This window comes from Chamaea fasciata, unplaced genomic scaffold (genome assembly GCF_029207755.1).
Source record: "Chamaea fasciata isolate MVZ Bird 193981 ecotype frontalis unplaced genomic scaffold, bChaFas1.0.hap1 SCAF_2, whole genome shotgun sequence".
Classification (NCBI taxonomy): Eukaryota; Metazoa; Chordata; class Aves; order Passeriformes; family Sylviidae; genus Chamaea; species Chamaea fasciata.
Genome location: NW_027094087.1, coordinates 83,050,481 through 83,075,886, shown reverse-complemented (window position 1 = coordinate 83,075,886; position 25,406 = coordinate 83,050,481). Strand labels below are relative to the sequence as shown.

The 25,406-nt window shown below is 41.8% G+C and overlaps 1 protein-coding gene across 2 annotated transcripts in view; it reads right to left on the bottom strand.

Moving 5' to 3' along the window:
- Positions 1–23,973, bottom strand: part of CYFIP1 (cytoplasmic FMR1 interacting protein 1) — a 77,263-nt gene extending 53,290 nt beyond the window's left edge. Inside the window, exons 1-6 of one of the 2 annotated variants that reach the window (XM_066176507.1) lie at positions 23,795–23,973; positions 5,242–5,365; positions 4,582–4,671; positions 3,706–3,783; positions 2,582–2,683; positions 864–1,045 (exon numbers count right to left, since the gene is read on the bottom strand). In XM_066176507.1, coding sequence (XP_066032604.1) covers positions 864–1,045; positions 2,582–2,683; positions 3,706–3,783; positions 4,582–4,671; positions 5,242–5,358 — 569 coding nt within the window. In that variant the 5' untranslated portion in view covers positions 5,359–5,365; positions 23,795–23,973. The remainder of the gene's footprint in view (positions 1–863; positions 1,046–2,581; positions 2,684–3,705; positions 3,784–4,581; positions 4,672–5,241; positions 5,366–23,794) is intronic. The other variant, XM_066176506.1, reaches the window with a different exon arrangement.
- Between the last annotated feature and the right edge of the window lie 1,433 nt (positions 23,974–25,406).

Genomic DNA, 25,406 nt, shown 5'->3' with positions numbered 1-25,406 from the left:
TTGGCTATATCCTTCAGCTGGGTGCAGCTGTGGCTCAATAGATCCAAGCCACTCAACAACCCAGGAAAAGTCTGTCTTCCAGAAAACAAGTGTTTGGTCTCCAGAAACACACCTCCAAAAAAAAGAAAGGCAAACCAAGTAAGTTTAAGGGGTCTCCAGGTACAACAACTGCAACAGGTGGAGGTAGAAACTAAATCTCACATAAGTAGAAGCAACACAGGTAAACTTGGCTAGTCATTGACTAAATAGTTTTCTGCATTAAAGACCACAGATGTTAGAGCTGGAATAAAGACCATCTTGCCCTGCTGCTCTGACCACCGTGATCAACAGAAGATACCTGATACCATTTGGCAGCTCAAGTACAAAATTAGCCAAAGGTATCTCACCCCCTCCCTTCCCTGCTATACCTGCAATCACAATGATTTTGAACAGCAAAGCTGAACACCTTAAGAACAAGTATAACAAGTCTCAGCTACAAATATCAAAAATGGATGCCAAGAATAGAATAGATCAGAAAAGGAATAGCACAAGCGACCAGAAAGCCAGCTTCCTCTCAAACTTATAAACAGAAGCTTTACTGAACAAAGAATATGCATTACATTCAGCATACACCAAGACATAAGTATCTGACAGCTTGGCATTAAAGGCAGAAAAACCTTTAGTTGCTGGAAGAACAGCACAAAGAAAACAGATGTACTCAACTGCCTAACTGCAGTCAAACCATCCCTAGTTTCAAGGCAGCTTGTCCCACACATGAAGAGACTATTTTGGAAGAAAAAGCTGTCAGAAAAAAAGCAACTGCTGCCATCTCGTGGGAGGCCTGAATCCTGGCAGCCAAGGCCCTGCTGCCCCTTGCCACTTACCTCTTGTAGGCCGAGTGGTCGTTCTTCACGCTGCACTTCATATTTTTCAACTCATCTAACACGGCGAACATGTTTATGAATTTGCCCAGTGTGATCAGATACGCTTCAGACACAAAGTCCTTCCTTCTCTCTGCGTGGCACAAACGTCTCACCTCCCCACAAAACCGTTCAATTGCATTTCTCTAATGGGTGGGGGGAAAGACAGAAAAACAGAGAGGAAAAGCCATGACATTTCCACGGAAAAAAGTTTCATCATGTACCTAGAGCAGGTGCAGTGAAAAGCTCCAGTGAAGCAGAAAAATGTTTAAAAAGCATGCAAAACTAACAAGGCATAAGTACAGGCCTTTCAGCTGCTCCTCTGTGTACTTGATGTGTGCTACAAGTGCCACAAGTGATTTCTGCCACCAAGCTTGCCTGACACAGGAGCCAAGGTTCTTCTTTGCAGATAAGTTAATTAAAAGTACAAATAAAAAATAGGGCAAGGGATAATGCTTTTTAAACTAAAAGAGGGTCAATTTAGATTGGATGTAAAGAAGTTTTTTACAGCGAGGGTGGTGAGGCACTGGAATAGGTTGCCCAGAAAAGTTGTGTATGCCCCATCCCTGAAGTGTTCAAGACCAAGTTAGATGGGGCTCTGAGCAACCCGATCTAGTAGAAAATATCCCTTTTCACTGCAGGGGGTTGGACTATATGGTTTTTAAGACCCTTCACAACTCAAACTGTTCTGTGATTCTATGAAGTTTAAAATCCCTCAGGAAAAAAAAAAAAAAAGGGATTTTATGCTCTTTGGTGAGGAAGAATTAAATATGAATTAAATATAAATTTAATATGAATTAAAAGGCAAATTATAGGAATGCTCCCTTCAAACAAACAAAGAAAAATTCACAGCACACTGTAAGTGCCAGATCTCTTAAGTCATCCTGGCACATGTTTATTTGAGGGCTTGTTTCCAAGTGCATGCCAGGGCCATTTCAGACGGAGGTCACAAATACAAAAAAGACAGCAAATTCAAATGTAAAAAGGAATCTGTTCTGACTTTAGGGCTCTAATCTGCTTGAATGAAAGGAGATTGAATGAAATGTAACATTTCCTGTTGTCTTCCCCAACCGGGGTTTTTACTGAGTACAACAATCTCCTCCTTCCTGTGTGCTCTGGGTCTCACAGGCTCTGTGAGTTGCTCCATCTCTGAATAATGCCTGGAAACATCCTCAGTCCATTGAAATAGATGGTAAACTGCCAGGAGGGAGGAGAAAGCAAGACAGACTGCTATTCTCCAGCTCGGGTGGCTGGCAGATCACAACAACTGGGTTAGCTTGCCCCAATAATGAATCGCCACAGCAAATTTGCACCTGCTGCTCTGCTGTCCAGACTTGTGGATCCCTCATTCCCCAGAAAATGGTTTCTGTGCTGAGATGTTTTTAGTATACATGTGAAACACATTGTTCTTCTTCTCTTCCTTAAGTGACAGATCTCTGTCCCCATGTGCTGCATAGGGACTACATGCAATCACTTTTGATTTTATGTTGAAAGTCTTAATGGAGATTGACTCAAGTTTTTAAGGTAGGTATTAAAAATTCTGCCCTTCTGTGAGAGAATGTGGTGGGTTTTTTCTAACATATAATGACTAGGTTCAGTACCTGAGCACACAATATGAAGTATATAAAGCAGAAATATAAAATTACAAGCCTACTGACAAATTTTGTTTCCATTCCTTTTACCTGAAAATACATAAAATTCATCAGCTTTGTGACTTCTGGCTCCAGAACTTCCACAGTTTTCTCATAAATTTCTACTCTGTTAGGCTGCTCGTTGCACTTGACCTGTGGATAATTAAAGAGGTTGTTATACCCGAAACTTTGCCTGATAAAGCTTCAGCAACTAAGATCCTGAGAAAATGCATTATCATCCTAAACAGACACACTTAAAGACAAAAATTTCCAGATTTGGCAACCTTATGCTAATCTTCTAAGCTTAATTGTGTGGAAGAAAACCCCAAACAATCTAAGATTTTTCTACTACCTAACAGCAAGTAATTTAGTTGTCAAACACCACTGTAGGGTGTGTAGGGTGTAACCTTTCCACATTAAGCCACTTACTCAAAATCATGCACTAAAATAGGGCCAGAACTGTAAATTAAAACAAGTTACCTGACTTCCATGTTAAATATTTAAACCACAGGATAAGCTTTCCTTGCATTTCAGTGTTAAAACAATTGCATTACAAATTTGTTTAAAAGGAAGGAGTCAACTCATGGTATTAATTGTGTTCAGTTTTCTGAAGCCTCTTAATATTCTTCCCACTCCACTCCTGTACAGCCACTCCCAGACACCTGAGCTGACTTGTGCCCTATTCACAGCGGGGTTTTTTTGTGTACAGATCAAGAAAGCACTGCATAGCTCTGACCTTCTGAAAGTGGCTTTCTTGGAGTAGTAGTGTCTAGAAACTTACATGTTTAACCTGAATATTAACTGTTACACGTCTTGAATATAAGTATTAAACTGGGGAGTGGGAAGAGTCCATTCTCTTGAATGAAATGTTGACCTCCAGCAGATCCCACAATTAAAAGTTTTCCTTTTAAAGCACACGACCCCTCTTGAACAACTCTAGAACCAAAAAGTATGACAAACATAAACCCCATGAGGTATTGCTATAGATGCCTCACAAAAAAAGTAAAGTGTAACCGGTCCCCAAGTGCTAAAAGACATGGCATGCCCAGCTTAACAATTCAGGAATCAAAGCAGACTCCACTTTGGATCTCACTGACAAATCTCTCTCTGTGCAACTCCACACTAAAACATGACAGAAGTTCAACATTGCATGACAGCGGAGTTTTGTCCATTACCTGAGGAATGGCTCTTGAGCAGCTTCTCCATGTGTATAACATGATTGCATATTCCTGACCTTCTTCTAACATTTCATTCTGTAGGGAAGACACTCAATATAATTAGAAATCATAATACAAAAGGATTATACCCATGTGTCTTCTGTCACTTCAACCCCTTGTCCAAACGAACCTATTTCTCTTATCAGAATGTATATGTACAAACACATACATTGCATGCTGAATGATACATCATTATCTCCCCAGATCAGATTGCTTTATGTGTTGTTCTTTCTTCCCAAAACTAATGACACTGTGATCTATAAGTATAAATAGAAATGCTAAGCTTGGGGTGAAGGAGGGGGATGGGATGGCACTTATACTTCTTTTTAAATTCAGGGCCCCCAGGTGGAATGTTCAAGGATGAAAGAGCCAGCACATGAAGAGCAATTTTTCACATGGCAAAGGAGAGCTACAACAATATCCAAACAATCACAACAGGTAAAGGAGAAACCATTTGATTTTAAAAGCAGATTGATGTAAACACACATAAATTTCAGTAGCATGTAAGCAGGTGCTTTATCTGCCCGTTCCACCATTTGTGAACTGGCCTCTAGAATTATAAGACATATTATTCCTTCTTTTCTAAGAATGCCACGAAAGAAGGGAACCTTTGAACAACATTAGTTGCTCAAAGAGGAATGGCAATTTAAAAAAAATTTAAGAAGTATGTTTGAAAAATAAGAAGTCACACACTTTTTCATCTTACTTCCTCCTGAAAGTGTTGTAGGTAACCCGTTTTCTGTGATCATAATTCTTATAATGAACTGCAAGAAGACACATTCCTCTCCTTTTTTTCTACCTAATGCAAAAGTGTGCATCAGAACATCTACTTACCATGCTAGAATGGACTGTAGCTTGCTCAATATATCTTGCAATACCAGTGACAAATGCATTTCTGTCTTCAAAATTAGTGTTGAAGTTTGGCTGCAGAGAAAGGAAAACATGGAGTTAAGTCTTCTGTAGCAGCATCTCTCCTATGAAGGAAAACTAAGAACCTGGCATTTTTCAGCCTGGAGAAGAAAAGGCTCTGGAAGACCTTATGGCAACATCCAGGACCTAAAGGGGTCCTGCAAGAGAGCTGGAGAGGAGCTTTGTACAGTGGCATGTAGTGACAGGACAAATGGGAAGGGATTCAAACTACAAGTAGGATTAGATTAGGTATTTGCAAGAAATTATTGACTGTGAGGGTGGTGAGGCACTGGAACAGGTTGCTCAGAGAAGTTGTGGCTGACTCATCTCTGGAAGTCTTCAAGGCCAGGCTGGATGGGGCTTTGAGCAACCTGGTCTAGTGGAAGCTGTTTCTGCCCAGTCCTATGGTTTAAATTGGACTAGGTGATCTTTAAAGTCCCTTCCAACCCAAATCATTCTATGATTCTATGAAAAGAATCGTCATATATATTGCCAATATAAACACACTTTGGTTTTGGGCAAAACATATTCTTTCTTAACAGCACTGGGAAATGGAAAAAACCTTTTCCTATAATGAGAAAATACCTGGTAAAGAAGAGATGATGGTGGGGGCTCAATACACGGTTGCTGATCTGGCAATGGTAATTCCTCCAAGAGATCCACATTGGACAAGGCATCCTCCAGAGTTACTTGAGCAGTCATTTTGCACCTGGTTAGAAAATACACACATACATATAGATATGTAGATGTATACACATAGATATAACTTTATATGTGTTACTATATACACAGTAAACAAATGAGTAACATGCAGAGCAGGCAACTCTTTATACTGTGGGAAATGGGAAGTTTTCCTTCAACCAAGACAGAAGGGAGACAGTCAAACAGAAACTCAGTCGATTTCCAAATCCAAGTTTTATTTAAACTTTTGAGACTAACACCCTTGTTATTACTTTTAGGACTTGAGAAGTGTTTCTCCTCCCCCACTGCTGGATACCAGAAATACATCAAAAATAGAGGAAAGGATGATTCTAAACCTCAGTTTTGAGCCAATGTGCTTTCAAAACTTAATGCACTACAGCTTCTACAACCACATCATCTTCAGGAGACCAGGCTGTCAAAAGGTGCCAGCAGTCTCCAGTGTTTCATGTCCTAGGACATCCAGATCTGCTTTGGGTAGTTGATGATAGACCCCTCAGGGCCATGGCAATCTCCATAAATCTTTGACTGCTGCCACTGCCAGGGGTTTTGAACCAAGAACAGCAATGGGAAGAAATCTGGGCCATCTGTGACCAGTGACCAAGCACTGGAACAGGTTGCCCAAAGAAACTGTAGAGTCTCCTTCACTGGAGCTTCTCAAGAACTGTCTGGCTGCAATCCTGTGCCTTGTGCTCCAGGATGACTCTGCTTCAGCAGGGAGGCTGGACCAGGTGAGCCACTGTAGTCCATTCCAACCTTACCCATTCTGTGATGTTGTGAAAATTTAGGAAGAAAACGTGGGGTGGAACAACTCAGTCATCCACTTTTGCATAATGATCTACTCATTCTCCCCAGTGGAGTGAAAAAAATATTGATTTTTAAGGTAACATCTCTAATCAATATGTCTCATTTTTTTGCAACTTATTTTCCCCCACTGACCAGAGAAACACCATACACCTGTGTGCAAGGAGCAGCTGAGCACTGCCCTCAGCTCTAACCAGGAGGAAAGGAACATGAGCACCCACATCCCAGAAGAGCAGGACCCTTCCTGGCATATGACACCCCCATGGACCTGTTCCACCCCACATACAGGGAGGGTACAAGCAGATCCCAATGCAGCTTTGACAAAACCTCACTGCAAGACAGCTACTATGGGCTGGTGATGCCACTACTCACTGCACTTTTATTGGCCTGGCAGAAACACCTCCTCACTTTCTCTTGCCTAATTATAGATTCCTGCAGAAGGATCCACAGAAACAGCAGCTTTACCTCCAAGGAAAGGCTCAGCTGACAAAAAAACCAGAACCAAACCCCAAAGAAGAGGAAGCAACCAGGAGTGATTATCTGTCTATTTCCAGAGTCCAACCCTGTGTACCAGGCCATTGCTGCAAAGCTAATGTACCACATATGGAGTGAGCTTGCCAACAACTTTATAAACAACAACCAACAGAAAGATTCATAGGTCTCTTTCTTCTTGAATGCCCAGCCCAAACCTTGCTCCCAGCTTGAGCATATCAGTTTTTGTTAAAATAAATAAACAAACCAGTGCTCACACTGTGCAATTTGTGATCCTTGCCAAAAAAAGGGATGAAGCACTAGATTGACAGGAGTGCTGGCTGGCAAACCTGTGCCAGGATATTTGCCCAACACCTGCCTACACCCAGATCAAGCTCCAATACAAGAATCACAATTACTGTCAAATCAGAGACAGGCAAAGAACATGGTGTCCTCCCTTCAATAAATCAACACATGCCAAAAAATTTCCATGGCTGGGCAGAAGTCCTGTGAGGAGGTCAGACCAAACAGTTCTACCCTAGAGGAAACTGAGCTGCCAAGTAGTCAGAGCATCTACAGATGAGTCTATAGCTATAGGAACTTTATATATGAGTCCGAGTATCTATAAATCAAGCTTTAGCTAAAAAAGAAAACAGATTAACTGAGAGGCTCCTTCCAACTTGAAATTTTTCTTCCTCTTTGCCTCCCTGTCAAAGTAGAAATGCCCAGTGTGCAGCTGCTCTGGGATACACCAGGGGTGGGACCAATGGGCCCATAGCCCTCTCTCCCACTGGACAAGCAAATGGCCACAAAGCATTGGCTCCAAGAAATCACTAAAAAAAATGTTCTGGAACCCACAGTGAAAAATGGCCAGCCGTTCTACACGAAAAAACTATTGCAACTATCTGTGGAAAGTGGAGCTGTCACTGTGTGCAAGGAAAGTATCAGCACCCTCTCCCCAGTCCACACATTTTCCTTCTCCTAAAACATGGTCCACCAATGACTTGGACCCCTGCCAGGCATTCACAAAATCCAAGCTCCTGACTTATACTTCCTCAGCACTACAAGTGAATATTCTGAAGATGCAGCCCGTACAGTCCCAATTCTGAAAGCACACCTGCATGCTTTTGGCCTCAATATTTACAGCTGCACATGAGCAATCCTCCAGCATCAGCTATGTTCAGACTATAAGACTTTAGACTATCTGTGGATTTGCTTCTAATACTTAGAAAACAATTTAAAAATAGAACCCAAAATCCCAGCTGATTTACATTGCCTTATATTTAAACAGCACAGGTCTGGGAAACCCTCATTAACAGGCCAGGAGGACAAGTAAGAAACAAAAGCTTCATGCTGCCCTCTGGGTTGTGAAAAGAAAAACTGGAAGGAACATTTTCTGAAGTCCTTCAGCATGATTTCCCAAAGATCAGCATTTTTCAAAGCAGGAAAACAAAAGCCATTGGGCACAAACAGTTGTAAATGTCTTCTTGTTTTGAGGTTGCTCGCTGACAGCTCCGCTTTGCGATTTTGCCAAAGGTATCCACACGCCTGGTGTTCTGTTGGCCAAGTTCAATGTCCCTGTTCTCCAGCCTTTGCACTCCAGTATCAAGCAAGACATGAAAGAGGAAGCAGCTCCTTCCTGCCCGGCTTTGACACATTTGCAAATGTTGCGAGGGCGTGATTCACGTTTCCCCTCTGCCCCCCCAGAAGCAAGCAGAGGAGTTTTGACAACAGCCATGGCAGGGCGACAGCTGGAACTGGTTCAGGGTTTTTCTCCCCTTCTTTATCTTTGTTGATAAAACAAGCTCCAAAAGACAACAGCTGTTTCTCGTGTACAATGATGAACAGGTGGCAAAACCAGATTTTTTTTCCCCCCTAAGCTCAGAAAAATTAATTTAAGAAAAGCTAAAATTCCCAAGATACAAAATTGGATAGCTTTGCCTCCTTAAGAGTCACGAGTTTTTAACAGATGAAATTACTGGGCAGGAGAGCTAATATTTTAAGAGATTCCTTTCTGGCAGAGAACATAAGAAACTTCAAAGACCTACTTTAAAAAAAAAAAAGTTTGATTAAGAATTTACATGAATGAGAACAGAATAAAATGCTGTAGTCATTCTCATCATTATAGTTATATGAGGACATTTACCCAAACTGAGAATTTTTTTCTTACTACACTCCTACAAAGCTGTGTTTTCAGTTCTGTACCCACATGAGATTTCCCAGGACAGCTCTTCTCAGGCAGAAGACATGTAAGCATTACTTCTGAAATAATATTATTCTTTTGGCATCTTTGAATTATGACCCATCCTTAAAGCACTAAAGTAAAAATGCATGAACAAGAACATGTTTTCCTGGTTGTACATAATTTAATTAGCAAACATTCAACATTCATGATTCTGACATTCTCCCTTGAGGAGAGAGAATCACATACACCAGCAAGCTGTTATGCTAAATTTTGGTGTTTGATGAGCACACACAGCTTTCTAAGCAGGGGAGAGCAACGCCTGTGCCGATTCTCAGTTCCTTTTTCTGGATTTCAAAGCAAGAAAATCCCTGTCTTGAGACGAACTTCAGCCTCACAGTACCACGTCCCACCATGTCCAAGGATCAAGAGATATCAGTCCCAGGGTTAGGGGTTTTTTTTGTATGTTAGTGCAAGGCCATAAACTAGCTTAAACTAGGATATCCTCTTTTTCTTCAGTTCTGAAGGAGATGGGCACCACATGGGCCTGACCTGCTCAGAAGAGCTTGTGCTGTGGAGAAGTTCACTGAGCTGCCTCTTACATTCTGTCCATGTGAAAAATCAAGCCAAAAAAAAAGGACGCTCCTCTAGCATTGTTTACATTTTGATTTAACTTCAGAACTGGATTATTATTGAAAACATTCACAAAAAAAGAGTTGGCAACCTTTTAAAAAAGTCATAATTCTGCACCATTGCTCTCAGCCATGCAACTGCATGGTAAGCGGTGCCCTGCTAAGAACATTGCTTTGATACCTAGAGATGATTATCAGCCCTAGCAGAGATACCGTTTCCACATCTCCATCCTTACAGAATAATGTCTAAGTCTTTGCAGAAGATCTATATTCTTAATTCCAAGCATATCAGAAAACAGCCAGCACGCATCTCTCAGCCATGCTCTTTTGGGCCTCCTGAAGCTTCAGATTATTTGGAAGAAAATACGAACAGGAGCAAATTATGGAGAAAAATGTTTTGGCCAAAAAAAAAACAAACCAGAAAATTGACCAGAAAAAATAGTAAGAACTACAGAAGGGAAGGACTGACAAAGCAGAGAATAGAGCATTAATTTCAGAATCACTGTGAGAGAAAGGATCGCTGTAACTATTTTGCTATCAAACTTAAGAGGCAAAAAAAAAAAAAAAAAAACCCAAAAAAAAAAAAAAAAACCAAATACTAGAGAGTTAAGCAACAAGCTTTTAAGCTTTCTTTCAGTGATAGAGTTAAGCAGGACTCAGCCTATAAATAACTAAAACAGGAAAAATATGCTCGATGAAAAAAGATAGTTCTTATACATGTTCAGTAGCAGTGCATGGATTCCAACAGATATAACTTGTAGCTAGCAACCAAGTTAAAAACTAAATAAATGTGGGTAAAGCAAATGAACTTAGGTAACTGTACCCTTATTGAGATCTTCTTATAAGTGTAGAAATTACCACACAGTTCCTCTTCAGCCTATGGACAAGATTTCCCAGAAATGTCCTCTAATGGTCTTGGGAATCTATCCAGCTGAGTTTCAAAAAGACATTGATTCCCAACATAAAAGTTCTACCTCAAATAATGATGATATCTACTTACTGGTGAAAAATAAAGCCCTTCCCCACAAAAGTTATCAGATGCAATGTTATGGCTGTGTTACACAAGCTAAGGAGATGATGAGGTTGGTATCATGTTACCACAAAACATTTTAAAAAACCCCAAAGGTATACTGAGTAACTTGAAAATACACGGGGAAAGAATAGAAAGTCCTTGGAGAATACAAGCACATATGCCATTCAAATTACTTGCAAACTGTCATTATCAACCTGTACTAAGACTGTGAAGTGAACATTCCCACAGAAAACTGATAAACAGTATAATTCAGTCCTTAGGTTATAAAAATAAAGGGAGAGAATATCAAGCTACAGTGAAAGGCAACTTTTCTGCAGAAGATTTAGACAGAGGAAGCAGAGGCATTTACTTTATGACAATTCTTGCTTTACTTTATGGAAGTTGAAATAGTGATGTTAAACTTCCCAGAAATAAACAAAAATAACTGAAATCTAAATCCCACAGCTGACAGGCATTTTTTTCCTTTGCATCACTCACTCAAAGGTTTGACACCCTGAGGACATCTAAGCACCCTCACTTTGAAATCTCTGAGGATTTATCCTCACACAACCATTAGAGCAATAAGACAGCAGGCTTCTCTCTTGACACACGGTGGATTGCAGCAGGTAACAACCTGGAAACGGATTTCCAGGTGTTTTTTGCTGTCAGCTCCTTACAGTACATCTTCTGGTATATTGCCGCATGCTGGAAAGATCAGACAGTGGGCACAACTGCATCTACTGCTACCACATGCTCATCTTGTGCCCTGAAAATTAAACTTCCAGAGAAAATGAAAGATGGGTGTTGCTGATATAACAGCAGGGAAAAGATCTGAGTTAGCAGTCAATGCTGTGGATGATACCTTGCCCCAACACCAGCATCACAGATGGATTTGCAGCAACCAGCCCCACCAGGCAGGGCTGACAAGGTTCATCTCATTTAGGCAACAGCTCGGCTGTTCAGGGACACTGATTTCCTTCTATCATTAACCACCAATAAAAATAAAAGCATAAAAGAGACAGTGATGTAAAGGAACACACTTTCTTCAGCTAAACTTCAGATGAACTACCAGGACATCCCCACCAGTCTGAGAGCAAAGACTGTGTCTTTGTTCAGCTGGGTATTTATGCTGTCCTGGCATGAAGTGCTGCAGCAAGCTAGTAAGGGTAGATGAAAATGTGTTGGATGAAATAAATTCCTTGAATCATTCATCCCACTCTGAAAAAGGGTGTTTTAAACTGAGGCATGTCCCATCTGCTCCTGAAAGAACATCCCCATGGCAGTGACAGCAGAGCAAACCTCTCCTGAAGTCCTGTACTCTTCAGAGCAGCCCAACTGCTGCTACTGTCTCCTTTGACAGACTCTCTCCTTCCTTGCCCCAGAAGACACATCCATCCCAGCACCTCTGACAGCATCTGCCCAGGCATGTGGGAAGAGCTGAACGTGCAAAGATTGGAGTCACTGCTGAAACTCAGGGTGAGAAGAGTCAGAGGAATATCAGCATTCATCTTACTTCACCATTCTTGATACCATGCAACACACTGCACCAGTATCTTAAATACACCTCTGGGGAGAAGGAAAAAAAGAAAAAAATAAAAGAAATTCTCCACTTCTTTTAACTTCATTTAACCAAAAGCTCACGGAAAACTGAGTTTAAATGTAGCACGCATCCATTCAAAATGCAGATAGTTACACTTCAAACAGCCTGAAACAGTCCAGCAAAAACACATCCTACCGTCATCAAGCTGCAGAGCAAGTTCCCAGCCCTGGAGAGGAGAGTTTGGGGCCCCTGGTCACAAAGCGTTGGATCAGCAGTTCTGGGCTGCAGCTGGCGGCCAGGGGCCTCACACCGCGCTCTGAGCTGGGATCAGCAAAGCCTGACCCACTCAAGCACAGTTTCCCCTCTCTTTCCCCATGGCAGAAGACACCCTAGAACACTCAGAGACCTGGGAGTGGGAAAAGCAGATGTGGTCAGCACACCCCACCTCCAGCTGCACCCAGGAAACCTTGTGTAAGCCCTGGAAACCAGCATACCTCCAACAGCAATAAAACACATGCAAATATTAGCTCAGGAATGCAGCCCAAGGAAGCAAGGGTGTTTTGGGACATCCAGGGAATTGAGAGCATTCTCTATGTAACCAAAAAGCTCTCCAACATTAGAATTTTAAGTGGAAAAAAAAAATTCATATTAAAAATATGAAGAGGCATCATGCCAAAGAGTGAGTTAATTAAGGTGGAGTTCCAATGATAAAAAATTGCTGGACTGCAGAAATTTTTGAATATTTTCTGACTTTGCAGATGAAAATAGTATTTCATTTGAGTGAAAAATTATGTCGAGAGGGGATGCCCCATGCCTTTTTGCAGTCCATTGGACACATTTTGTTTTTAAATAGATGCATTTGATCTCCAAGTGCTTGTACATGTTCCCAGGCTCAAAATAAGACAAAGAGGAACCATGTCTGCACTTTAAACAGCAACTTCCTTTGACATTGCCTCTCTTCTTTCCCAAGCCTGCAAAAGCAGAATCTTTGAATCTTAAATTAAAATATAGTATCATGGATACTGACGATGAAAATTGCTGTGCAATTCATCAACTGAAATACGTATCTACTTGAGTGGTTTTGCCTAAAATAAATTATTATTTATTAATATAAATATTAATAAATAATTTTAAATGTCTTTTGAATAAATAAATCAAAGCTTAACCTAGTTAAAAGGAGGGAATTTTGTGATAAAAATCAGGAAAATTTTGCGTACTGCAGTTAAAGAAGGAGAAGAGAAGCATATTATTAAAAAAAGAAAAAAGAGAGAGAGAGAGAGAAAAGCAAAGATATTCCATAGTCCACACACTGAAGGAAAGATATCCAAATGAAAATATATTTTAAAAGATGATTGACTGGCCTGCTGAACTGGGTCTTCAGGACCAATCTCAGTAAATTCCGTGGCAACTAATGGCAACATTCCCCCAAGAACAGAATTGGTCAGCACAGCAGCAGAAGTTAAGTTTTATCCCTATAGCAACATAACATTTTCAGGTTTCTTCTGTCCCATTGTGTCATTTTTCTATGCTATTGGATTGCAGAAAATCAATTAAATAATTTTTCCATTACAAAAATTTGATTCAATATTCTGCGTAACATTCCTACTCAATTTAAACCATGAGATTCCAACCACAAAGGGCCCTTGTAATGGAAAGAGAACAAAAGAAACAGAATTCCTCTTCCAAGAACTGCACAGCAATTGCAAAAATATTAATTTTTATTTCAAACCTCCAATGTCTCTCTGAAAAACTCCCTTTTAGTTTTATTTTAATGTCAAACACCTCAGCCGTTCAACTGCTTACCTATCAATTCGGACTGAGCAGAAAACATTTTAACACCCTGACGGCTAAAGCACTTCAGAGAAAAGCAACACGATGGATCTTCTCTGTTTGAATGCTCTTTTTCTACCCTCTGGACAGCACAATCTGCCTTTTTGCCAAGCGGATCAGCCTGAGATGTTCCTTTTGGGACTGGAGCTCCTTTCCGTTCCTAAGCAACAGATTTGCATAAGCTGAAGGAGCAAAGAAAAATGCTTTTCACATCATTTACGGGCCTGCCTGATTAAAGTAAAAGACAGAAGAAAGCAAACAGCAACTGACAGTCCTTTGTGCAACAGATTTGACATACTGTTAAGCTTTCAAAAATACGTCTGCAAATTGAATGTTAAAAAAGGCTTAATAGGTGAAAAAGAGAAAAAAAATTCCAGCACTGTATTATCCCATCCAAACATCACAGAGAGTCCCAGAAGAACAGCCACATAATAGAGACGATTAATTTAGTATTAGACTCCAATAGGGTGATGTGGCTCACAATAAATGCAGGCTTCCAAAAGCAGGCACAGACTGGGGGAAGAACATGAGGCTAAGAGCATGGAATTTTTTTTATTATTATTTTATTTTATTTTTTTTTAGAAAATCTCAGCTTCCTAAATTAAAAGCTCTTTGTGTTCAGTCACACGTGAATTTTTCGTGCAATCTGCACTGCTACCTGTCCAGCTTCTGTCCCCTGCAGGGAAACATCCCAACAAACAATCCCCATCCCTTCCATCTCTTTACACAAACAATGCCTGTGCTATGACTCTGCAAGCAAGGTTCAAATGCTCAGTAATACACCAATCTTATCACCTGGAAAACTGAATTCTGGGCAGTATCAGTAAGCAACAGCAGCACTATTAATCCAACCTAAAAGCCACACTTCGGTGAGTCAGTACTGTTCCTCCCACAGGACAATCAAGGTCAGAAGGACAGCACTGCTAAGGATGCTGTCATGGAGCTGAAAGGGCTTGCTGACACAATGACCACCAGGACTCAAAGGACAATTGGTTATGCTTGTCAAGTAACTTCCCTTTCAATATCCTGGATGAATTCAAGCACTTTTCAAATAAAAGGAAGGTCTGATACGTTACTAACATCACAGCAGGTTAGGAACAGGGGAGTCTCAGGCTCTTTGGATGAAGCCTAGACCAAGACTACTGAGTCATGGTAGTCCAGAATTGCCTTTCCTGATGCCAGCCACCACGTGTACATCCACTAACTACTCCTTTTTACAGCATCAGTAAGTAAACTCTCCCACGACTAGAGAACAGTGCAACCTTAGCACTCCTAGATCATAGCACCAGGCTGGAATCACTGTATTTTTGCTAGCAAGGCACCACAAAAGTGAATTTATCTTTTCCTGCCATGCTAGCAGCCAGCAGGAGCACATGGATGAGCACATACTAATTCTACAGCAGCAGCATCTACAGTGGATGATGATGGCGCAGCAGATAACAACCAGGTATTTCAAAGGGCAGCCTGGCCAGTACTATGCATCTGCAATATCATTCCACATCTTGAAGCTTTGGAAGAGATACAACTTCCTGATGTTCAAATATAGGGCGAAATCCTAACCCTCTGTAGGAAGCTGAAGTGGAGAACACATGTACTTCAACAATGAAAAATTAATTCTGTTCATCCCACTTATTTTATTTGAAAATCCATTCCAATGGCATGGGAGAAGCCTAAGCCTCTAAAATTTCCTCCAAAAGTATCCCACTAAGATGAACAAGGAGGGAGGGCCTGTCTCTGAAGTTTGCCCTGCAGCATGCAAGCCCCCTCTGCAATGGCACTTGTGCTACAAGAATTCACAGAGGTGTTCTGTTTGGTTTGCTTCATCTGTGAACGTAAGTCTGAAACCCAAGATATGTAAAATTTAAAAAACATCTGCTGTTGATGGGGCTAGATGGCTGAGAGGGTTTATGTCGATTTACTAATTAATTCTCACAGAACTGAGTTAGTTCTGAGTGAACTAACTGAAGTATAGAATGAAGCCCCTTCAGCAATATTTGGCCTCTTTTCAGACTGCATTGAAGTTAGAGAACTAAGCATTGTTTCATTCTAAGTTAGGTGTGCTGAGATCTGTCTTGCTACACTTACTTGCCTTACCCTATTAATATTCTCTGGTATTACACCTTTGAATTGCACCATTTCATCTTCCTGACCAACTCCTTCCCCTTCTCTTTTTTGTGTTCTTTTCCTCTCACCCAGTTCACTCCTCCACATCCATTATTGCATTCTGCTGATGCTGCTCTCTCCTGCAGCTGTTCTCAACAAGCATTCCTTCTGTACTTGTTCCTGATCCTGCTGCTGCACGGGTGGTAGGAAGCAATGCTGCACAGCAGTGCTTTGGACAAGACTGAAGTTTAGAACAGAAGCTAAGCACTGAAGCACAGCACTTACAGCATATGAAAACTACACCTATGGTTGCTGTGAAAAGCTCTCTCGCTTCTTAGCAAAGGTAACACTCCCACTGTGAGCATTCTGCAAAGAATGAGAAAGGGAGCAGCAAAAGCAATAACCACTGCAGAAAGGAGAAAGAAAAGCAAGTTCACATAGAATTAGCTTGGCATGGCTCAGGATGAAGTCTTCCACTACAGATTGTTCACACCTGCTCAGCACGGGTTTCATGGCTGCCCTGTGTGTCTGGAGCAAAGGGAGTGCTGGTACTTTAACCAAAAGGGGCACACCTGTGTACATGGGCTGAAAGGAGCTGGGGGACAGGGGAGCTGAGCACCCCAGTGGATGAAGGACTGTCATGTTACAGGTAAAAGAGATGAGCCTCAAAGATAGAGAGGAAGACAAGAGTCTGGAGTCTTCAGATTTCCATCTAAGCAACAACACAACCCGTCAGCCTTAGACAAACTGTCTATTTAGACTCATAGAATGGCTTTGGTTGAAAGGGACCTAAAAGACCATACAGTTCATCCCTCCTGCCATGGGCAGGAACACCTTCTACTAGACCAGGTTCCTCAAAGCCCCATCCAACCGGGCCTTGAACACTTCCAGGGATGGGGCCCCCACAGCTTTTCTGGGCAACCTGTCCCAGTGCCTCACCACCCTCACAGGAAAGAATTTCTTCCATATCTTTTAGCTAAATTACATCTCTTTCAGGTTGAACCCATTACTCCTTCTCCCATCACAACAGTTCCTGATAAAGCATGTGAGTTCTGTACTTTTATTTCACAAGACTGGAAAGAAACAAAGAAAAAGATCGTTTTCTCAGGGGAGGGGGGGACAGCATTCTCTTCCTTAGCCCAGTTACACAGATGGTTGCTCCAGGGTCAGTCTTACAGCTTCTCAGGGGAGTCTGCTTGGCAACACCCCTGCCTGTGGGAAGGACACCCATCACACCACTGCTGAGGGCAGCTGTCCAGGCAGGGGCAGCCCCCCAGGTCTCCCTTCCACAGTGCCTCCGCATTTTGCATCCAGCTCCATCTTCCAGCATATGACCCCCAATGACACGACAGGCATTAATTATTTCCAGTGGGTTTTTTCAACGCCAGTTGCAGCTGAAGCTCTGGCTTCAGTGCTGCCTTATTTTGAGTTTAAAATTTGAACAAAGGCTTCAACAAAAATGACTCTGAAAGAGATGCTGTCTGCTGTCATTCCCACTTCTTCTCTATACCTGTAGGTACTTGGTAAGTCAACAACACCACACTCTTCACTTTCAGTTTAAAAAAAAAATACACAGCCTCATCTGAAAAATAAGCTGGAAGATATTTTAGGCAAACTTGTACTATCCATGCTTATACATAGATTTATTACCTAAATCAGTACAATAATAATGTACAATTTTGCAAAATTATGGTATTTTAAAAGAAAACAAACAAAAAACCCAAATCAAACAGGCTTCAGAAGCTGTAAAAAAACACCTACCATTATGTGCATTTCTGTGAGGAGAGAGTGAATCAGACAAGAAGCAAATCATGGTTTAATAGTTCTCTTAAAAAAAACTGAAAAAATACTATGGAACAGAGTAGAAGAGAAAACAAAAAATAAATAAATTTTTATTTCTTAAGCTCTCTTTTTCCTCAGAAAGAGCTGATCATCTGTAGTATTTTATACAAGAAAATAGGCAGTTTTAGTGAAAATTCAACCAAAACTCTACTTCAGATATCACCTGACAAGAATTCACATCTATCTTGAGCCATGTGTCATGACAGTTTGCCAGAACTTCACACTTAGAATCTATAATTCAGTGTACTCTCCTTATTGATTTTATATCACTGACCCCACTTAAAATAATTAGAGTTATACTGAAAGGTTATAAATAGTTTCAGCATTTTTATTTCCTGCCAACAAAGTGTCCATGCCCCTATCAGAATTGAAGTATTTTAAAGTGAAGTACAACACTAACATATTTTTATCTAAACCCTGGAAACAAATCTCTTGTATAGGTGTAGTGTATAAAGCAACCATCTCCAAAAGCACCCTGTGTCATTTGCACAGCTGGAATCACTACTTAGCATATCAACTCTTGAGACTCATGTCCTAACATAAAACCATAGTACTGTTTTTTATAAATCTATTTGTTTCTAAAACCAAAAGCACCATTTCATATTTTTTCTTTTACTTTAGAATATAGTTATTCATAAGAACATTACTGAGACTCAACCCTGCTAAACGTTTGCAGAGAGTGTCATCTAGTAAGCATAAGCCTATATACACTGCCTGAATTCTTAAGATGCCTTTCAGTGGAGAGAGAGGAGAGGGGGTAGCATTTTTTTCCACCAAATGAGCAATTATTAGCTTTAAAAAGTTTATTTGTCACTCTATTACCTCCTGACCAACACTGCTGAAAAGCAGACCTGCAAAAACCAGCCACATGAAAGGCTTGCTGAAAGACAGACTGTTGAACAGAGAAAAAAATCTCCCAGTATTTGGCTCAAGCAAAGAGAAATCATACAAGTTCACCCCACAAAAAACCACTTTGTGAGCCGGAAGCACTCATGAACTGAGAAAAAGAGGGTACCACAGCCTGCTGCCCTGGCATTAACCTCTGATGAAAACAAGAACAGAGCTGCCAATTCCACACGAAAAGCTTTAGTAAAGTTAACAGGTGGAAGGTGCACTTCTGTGGAGGACATTCACTTTAAGCTCTGCCTAGGCCAGCAACACACACATGCACACAGAATCACAGAACAACCACCCAGTTAAAGAACTACCATGTTCACTTTTACTTCTCTGTAGTCATTGAGAAGAGTATAGCAGGGACCTCACAGCACGACTAAGAGGCCTGCAAATCTACAGCAGACCACAGCTGGCTAAGTCCCACACAGCAGGTGCCTAGCAGGCAGCTAATTTAGCAATGAAGGGATTTCCACCCTGAGCTCACCATCAGACTGATGCCCTGCTGGGGCCCCTTCCAGCAGGAGCAGAGGTCTGGCAGAACGAAACAGCTACAGAAAATGTGGGGAAGGGATACAGCAGCAGGACACAAGTGCTGCTCCTCAGAAGCAGGGACCACCACCATCTCCCAGTTGGGAAGGCTTGGAGAGACAGGTTTCCTCTCCAACACCCTGAGCCAGATCTGTGCTCAACTCAGCTTAAACCACTTCTTCCACAATGGTCTTTCTACAGAAAGGCTACACAGGTATAAATTCCCTTGCTGTCTGCTAATGGTTAGCCTGAGGGAAAGGGGGTTTCTTCTGAGACGGCAAAGGCCTGATGATTATTTGTGCCATACCAACCTTTACTACAGCTCTACTTTTTACAGTCTACGTCCAAGATAACCACTTTTCCCCCAAAACACTGAAGTGTGTGAATACAGGATTTTCTTCACAAATACAGACACTTGTGAGTGCACATATATTTACAGACATAATAGAGGTAGACAGTAAACAGTACATACTGACACAGAGAAAATCTTTTCAATCTTATGAAGGAAACAAGCTTCAGGATTTTTTTGCCAGTGTGTTTACAAGAGATAAGGAGCTACCCAAAAAATAACATTTTTGGTGCCAAGAGATAGAAAGATTAACTCCTATTTTGCAACCTCTGTCTTCCTGTAGCAAGTCTCATCAATGCATCATACATTAATTTTACCACCAGAAAGGCAGTGATGTGGATTAATGGAATTACGTTTTAACAAAGCAAATCAATACGCACTCTGTTATCAGTATTACACAGCAAAGTGTGCCCCCGAGCCCTACTAATGTCAGCTTCTAAGGGCAGACATGCAGGAAAGAAGAATCCTGAAGTGACGCATGTAGCTTAAAATATAAAGCACCATTACCAAGCTCCTGTGAGTTTTTGTAGGTATACAGTCACATTTCACAATGTTGAATTATCCTTCTTTCATTTTACTGTCTCAGCTCTGCATAAAAAACCGGCCAAGGATAGGTGGCTTTTATTTGTTGTTTATACCAATAACAATGTAGCCAAAAAGTAGCAAGATGCTCTACAGGAGTAGCATCTGCCAGAGGCCACTTGTAACAAGGTATATGTTCTACAGATCAAAAATTTACAAATCTGTTACATTTACTCCCCCCTGTTTGCCTTCATCCCTGGGAACATGTTCACAGGGAAGCTCAGGACTTTTTAAATGAATCACATTCCCAGGCGCAGGGATGGATCCACCTCGAACCAGCTCACCGGGAAGTCACGCCCGAGCTGTGCCAAGCTCCTGCAGCATCCCTAGGTAAACAAGCATTTAACTTGGTTCAAGCATAATTGCTTATTAAGTTGGGGCTTGCCATAGTAGCTGCAGCTATTTTAAAATGTATAAACAGTGGAAATTCAGAGGCTCACACAGTCAACTGTATCAAGAGCAGTGAAGTCAATCGCACAGCTGACTTCCAACTCAGCAGGGTCAAACTTGCTGCCCAGCATTCAAGTTTACTTTGCTTGTTGGTACAGCAAAGGAATCACTTTAAGTGCTTGCCCAGAGAACATAGGGCAAAAAATTTAAAATGAAACCCACTAGATATGCACATAAAAAGGCATGGAAATTATATTAAAATTTTTTTTCTCTTGTATAGCATTGCAGGCAGTTCTAGCAGCTTTCAGGCCAGAGGATAAATACAAGTGTTTCCACGAAAAAGAGCTTTGTGGGGATTTTTTGTTCCATATTTTTGTTCCAACCTTGCAGCTCAATTCCAACCACTGAATTTTCCACCTCAACCTGAATGTCTTGGAAATCTTTGAGAAACAAATTTAAAAACAAAAATCAGATGATTCTGACAGGAGAGTTACGGCAAGACTTTAAAACCTACCCTCAGGAACAAGCCACCTTCCAAGACAATTGTCTCCCAGAATGAATAAACAAAGCACTAAACAAAACCTACAGAGTATATCAGGCAAACATCTAACATGGAACATAGTTGGAACAGATTTCTGGTAACTCCTTAATTATGCTACAAAGTCAGCATAATGGACCAAGAGAATCTGTTGGTTTAAGCCCAGAGGACAATTTCCATCTAAGGCAAACTGAAGAAACAAGAATTTTGTTAATTAATACTTTGAAAATTACAGGTACATCACTAAAGGACTATGAGCTCTTTTTAATAAGTCACACATTCAGAAGGTAAAAACTGAAAAGTCTGAATTGTTTGTGGAACATTCCCTTTCTTATAAGATATATTTTTTAAAAAAAATTTAAACAACTTAGATAATATGGCTCTATTTAAGTTTGAATGCTGGGATATTTATTGTGGGAGAAATTTTAGATTAGCAGAGCTGAGCATATTTTAAACACCACTCCACTCTCCTCATCAGGACCCACAAGACCAGTAAATAAAACAAAGTCTTTCCCTGGTGCCTTGGGAAGTCTGACCTGAAACAGAGACTGGACAGAGCTAGAGAATAAAGTCAGTATTTACTGAAAGGCCTCTAGCATACACTTGGGGCAGGACAAGAGCCTGACCAGGGCTACACCCAAGATGGACTTAGAATGGTCACAAAATGGACCACTGGACATGAGGTCCTACACTTTTATAAGTTTTGGTCTATTTGCATATTGGGGTTTAATTGTCCAACTACAGCTTCAGGTTGTGAGGTCTCATCCTTCTTGTTCCTCCCTTTAGCCCACCCTTGTTTATGCTTTTGGACCTGAAAGTTGTACTCGCTGATCTCCAGCAGGAAAAGGATTTGTTTTGTATACCTACTCAGTGAAGAGAGCTTACTAGCACTTAATATGAGGCTCAGAACTACACCCCTAGGCAGCACAGAATCTGAAAAACATGAAAGCTAAAACTTAAGCCATCATTCCCACAAACAAAACAAAATCTTTCCCACTTCAAGCAGGAATGTTGTGGGTGAGAGTATTTGGATTTTTTTCTAAGACCCAGAGAGGTTTATTCTCAGAATACATAAATTAGCTGTGACAACCTGAAAACCCAAGTACATTGGAGATATTCCATCAAATACATAGTCCCTAGCAAAACAAAGAAAAAAAAAAAAAAAAAAGAAAGAAAGAAAGAAAGAAAAAATAGAAAAAAATCTAAGCTGCTACAAAGAAAGACTGATGTACACTTTTGAGGGGGCAAGCCAAGCAAGCTTTGATGATACTGGGGTAAAGCCTTCCCAATGCTGTACAGACTTCCTCCAAATTCCTTCTCTTCCCTCCTGGCAGCTACAGAGACAACTGGCTGCCTACACCAGCCAGACTTCACAGACCTAGTCTTTTACACTAGAACAGGAGAAACTTGGTGTTTACAAAAGTTTAAAAAAATAAATAAATAAAGAAATAAAAAAAAAGCTTTTTAAAGGTAAAAGTGGGACTTAAATGAAGTCAAGAATCAGAAATTAAGTAAGGAGTTGGAATGCTTTTTCTATCACACAGCTCAGACATTCTCCGAGCATAAAACAGTTGAAGTACAATTAATATAAATATAATTCAGATTGCTGAATTGAATTACAGTATTATTAAAAATTCAATTTTGAAGAAAACACTACCCAACAACACTGCATATGTACATGTTCAGTAAGCTTAGTATAATAAAGTTATGCCAAATAAGTAACTGGAATGCAATAAGGACTGGAGTCACTCATTAGCCTAAGCTTGCCATTTCCCACAGTTTACAGAAAAGCCTGGTATGACCTTCTAATTAAGAAGAAATTCCTCCAGCTAGCTTTCCTCCTCTTCCAATACACGCTCTCCAGCCAACACTTCAGGCAGACTGGCTACATCCCACAAAGACAACTTCCTCCCAACAGCCTTCCTGGCACAAACAACCATTTACATGTCTAAATGCTACTCCAACCTGCCATCAAAACAGCGCAGGAAAAAAAAAAAAAATCAAGGCAATGAGAGCCTACTGAAAGGCCAAAAATTAGCAGAGATGTTGATGAACTACAGGAATACTCAGAAAGATGAAGCGCATATCTGCCTTCACCTTTGCTCATCAGAGAGGAAGGATGGGGTGGCAGACCATCCATCTGGGGATTTTCAAGCTTGCAGTGCTGCTGTCATTCCACCATAGTAATTTTTACTGGATAATTCTCAAGTTCCTCATGAGGAAGTTATTCCACGTCCTTAGACAGACACTACAGATCACGTCCTTCCTCTGAAGAGTGAGATGAACCTGCATAGAGCTTTTTGCTTTTATTTTTCCCCTCATCTAGCCCACTCCAATACAGACTAGGAGGCAGAACTCTGACCACTCGAGTACTGCAGACACACGGGCCACGCATGAGAGAGAACAAGCTAAACCTTACCGCCAGCAATACAAACCAAAATTGCCTTTTCGGGAAGCACAGGGACCCAACCCGCCTTGAGGGCACGGCCGCCCGGCCACGGCTCCGCACGGCCCTTCCCGCCGCGCCCCCGGGCACCGCCCGGCAGCGGGACCCCCGCGGCGCCGCCGGCACCTCCCGGCTCCGGGGAGCGCCACATGCCGGGGCGGGGATCAGCCAAGCCCAAATAACAGTACGGGGCTCACGGTTACCAGCGAGAGGGGCGCGGAGCCGCCCGGCCCCGCAGACGAAGAGCCCGAATTCGGGGGAGAGGGCGAAGGCGGGCCCCGGGAAGCGCTGCTCACCCGCTCTCCGCCGGCTCCCGGGAGCGGCGCTGCCCGGCGGCGGGAGGAGCCCGTCTGTCTGTCCGCCCGCCCGGGGGCTCCGCTCGGCCCGGCCGCCGAGGGTCGCGTCGGCCCGGCGGCTCCGCTCCTGGGCCGCGCCTGGCAGGGAGTTTCCTGTCTGAGTCACTTCAGCCGGGAGTTGCGCAGGGAAACACCCTTCCTGCCGCTCCAGCTCCTCCTCCTCCCGCCTCATCCCAAACCTGCCGCCCTTTCCCGCCCCCGGCAGGCTGCGGCCCGGCTCCTCCTCCTCCCGGGGAGCCGGGAGCAGTCCCGGAGCTGCCGCCTGCGGTACAGCTGCGTCCCGGGCTCGCCCTTTGCTTTTAATGAAAGCGACTTTTTCTGCGCCCTGTACGCGGGCCAATCTGTCTCTCGGAACACAAATCTACGCCCTGGACGACCGTGCCCATCCGTACAAACCCCAGACGGTGCTATGCGGCGCCCACCCCAGCACCACCGCAGGGACAACCAGCGTCCCAGGGGCACCGGGGTAGGTAGTAACAGGTCAGTGGCGGGGCTTCCCACTTCACAACTTTGCTAGCATGGCGAGGGAAAGACACCAGCCGTAAGGATGAGAAAATCTAACCTTAAAAAAAATCAATAGGGATCGCATGGGAAACCCCTTTAAACATCCTGCAGAGGGTGCTCATGCCTATGATGTTCGTATCCCAAAAAACCACACTTCATTAAAATCAAAACCATAAGAAACAGGCAGGTTGCTGTTTGATAACCTCTCGCTTTAACTTTTCTGTAATCAACACCAAACAGGTACCTTCTCATTTTAAAGTTTTCTTACTTTTTCCATGCATCGTTCTCCCACTGAAGTTCAGCTTTATTTGTTTGTTCAAGACTACATCTAATGAACTTGACACTGCACCATAAAATCGAACTACCCGTTCTTTTTCACGGACGTTTGTCAAGATTACTCTTTCCAGCCACTATTTTATGGCAGAGGGAATCCACAAACTACTCCACGTAGGGAATACGTAAGTCACCTGAGAACATGGGAACTTCCAAACTATTTTTCATCAAAGCGTATTTGCTTGTATCTGTCCGCTTTAAGTCGCATCCAACATTTTGTTTACTCTTGAAAACCCTCTCTCATCATAATCTAACTGCATACTGTTGCCATAGCAAGCACTTCTAAGTCTCTGTTTTCAACAGCTGTTTAGGGGACACTGTGCTATTAATGATTTTTGTGCTAAGAACAGAACAATTGGTGCTTTGCTTCTATTATTAGTTGTTGGGGTTTTCCCAAAAAAGTTTGCACTGCCTCAAGTTTCTTTAAATAATCTTTTCGTAATAGTATCTGCAAGAAAGCCTGTGAACAGTGGAGATAAGACCCCCAGTTTTCATTATTTCAAGTATGATCTAATCCAATTATTCCACCCTTTCCATACCATCAAGAATTTCCACAGCTTGTGGAGAAGTTATGCATCACTGTAAAATGTTATCACTACCATTTCATCAAATCACAGACACATTTACATAGCCATATTTGTTATTGCAACATGGTCTTTTCTATGAAACAATTTTCTAAGACACGGCTGCTGTTCTTCTGTCTGTATATATTCAT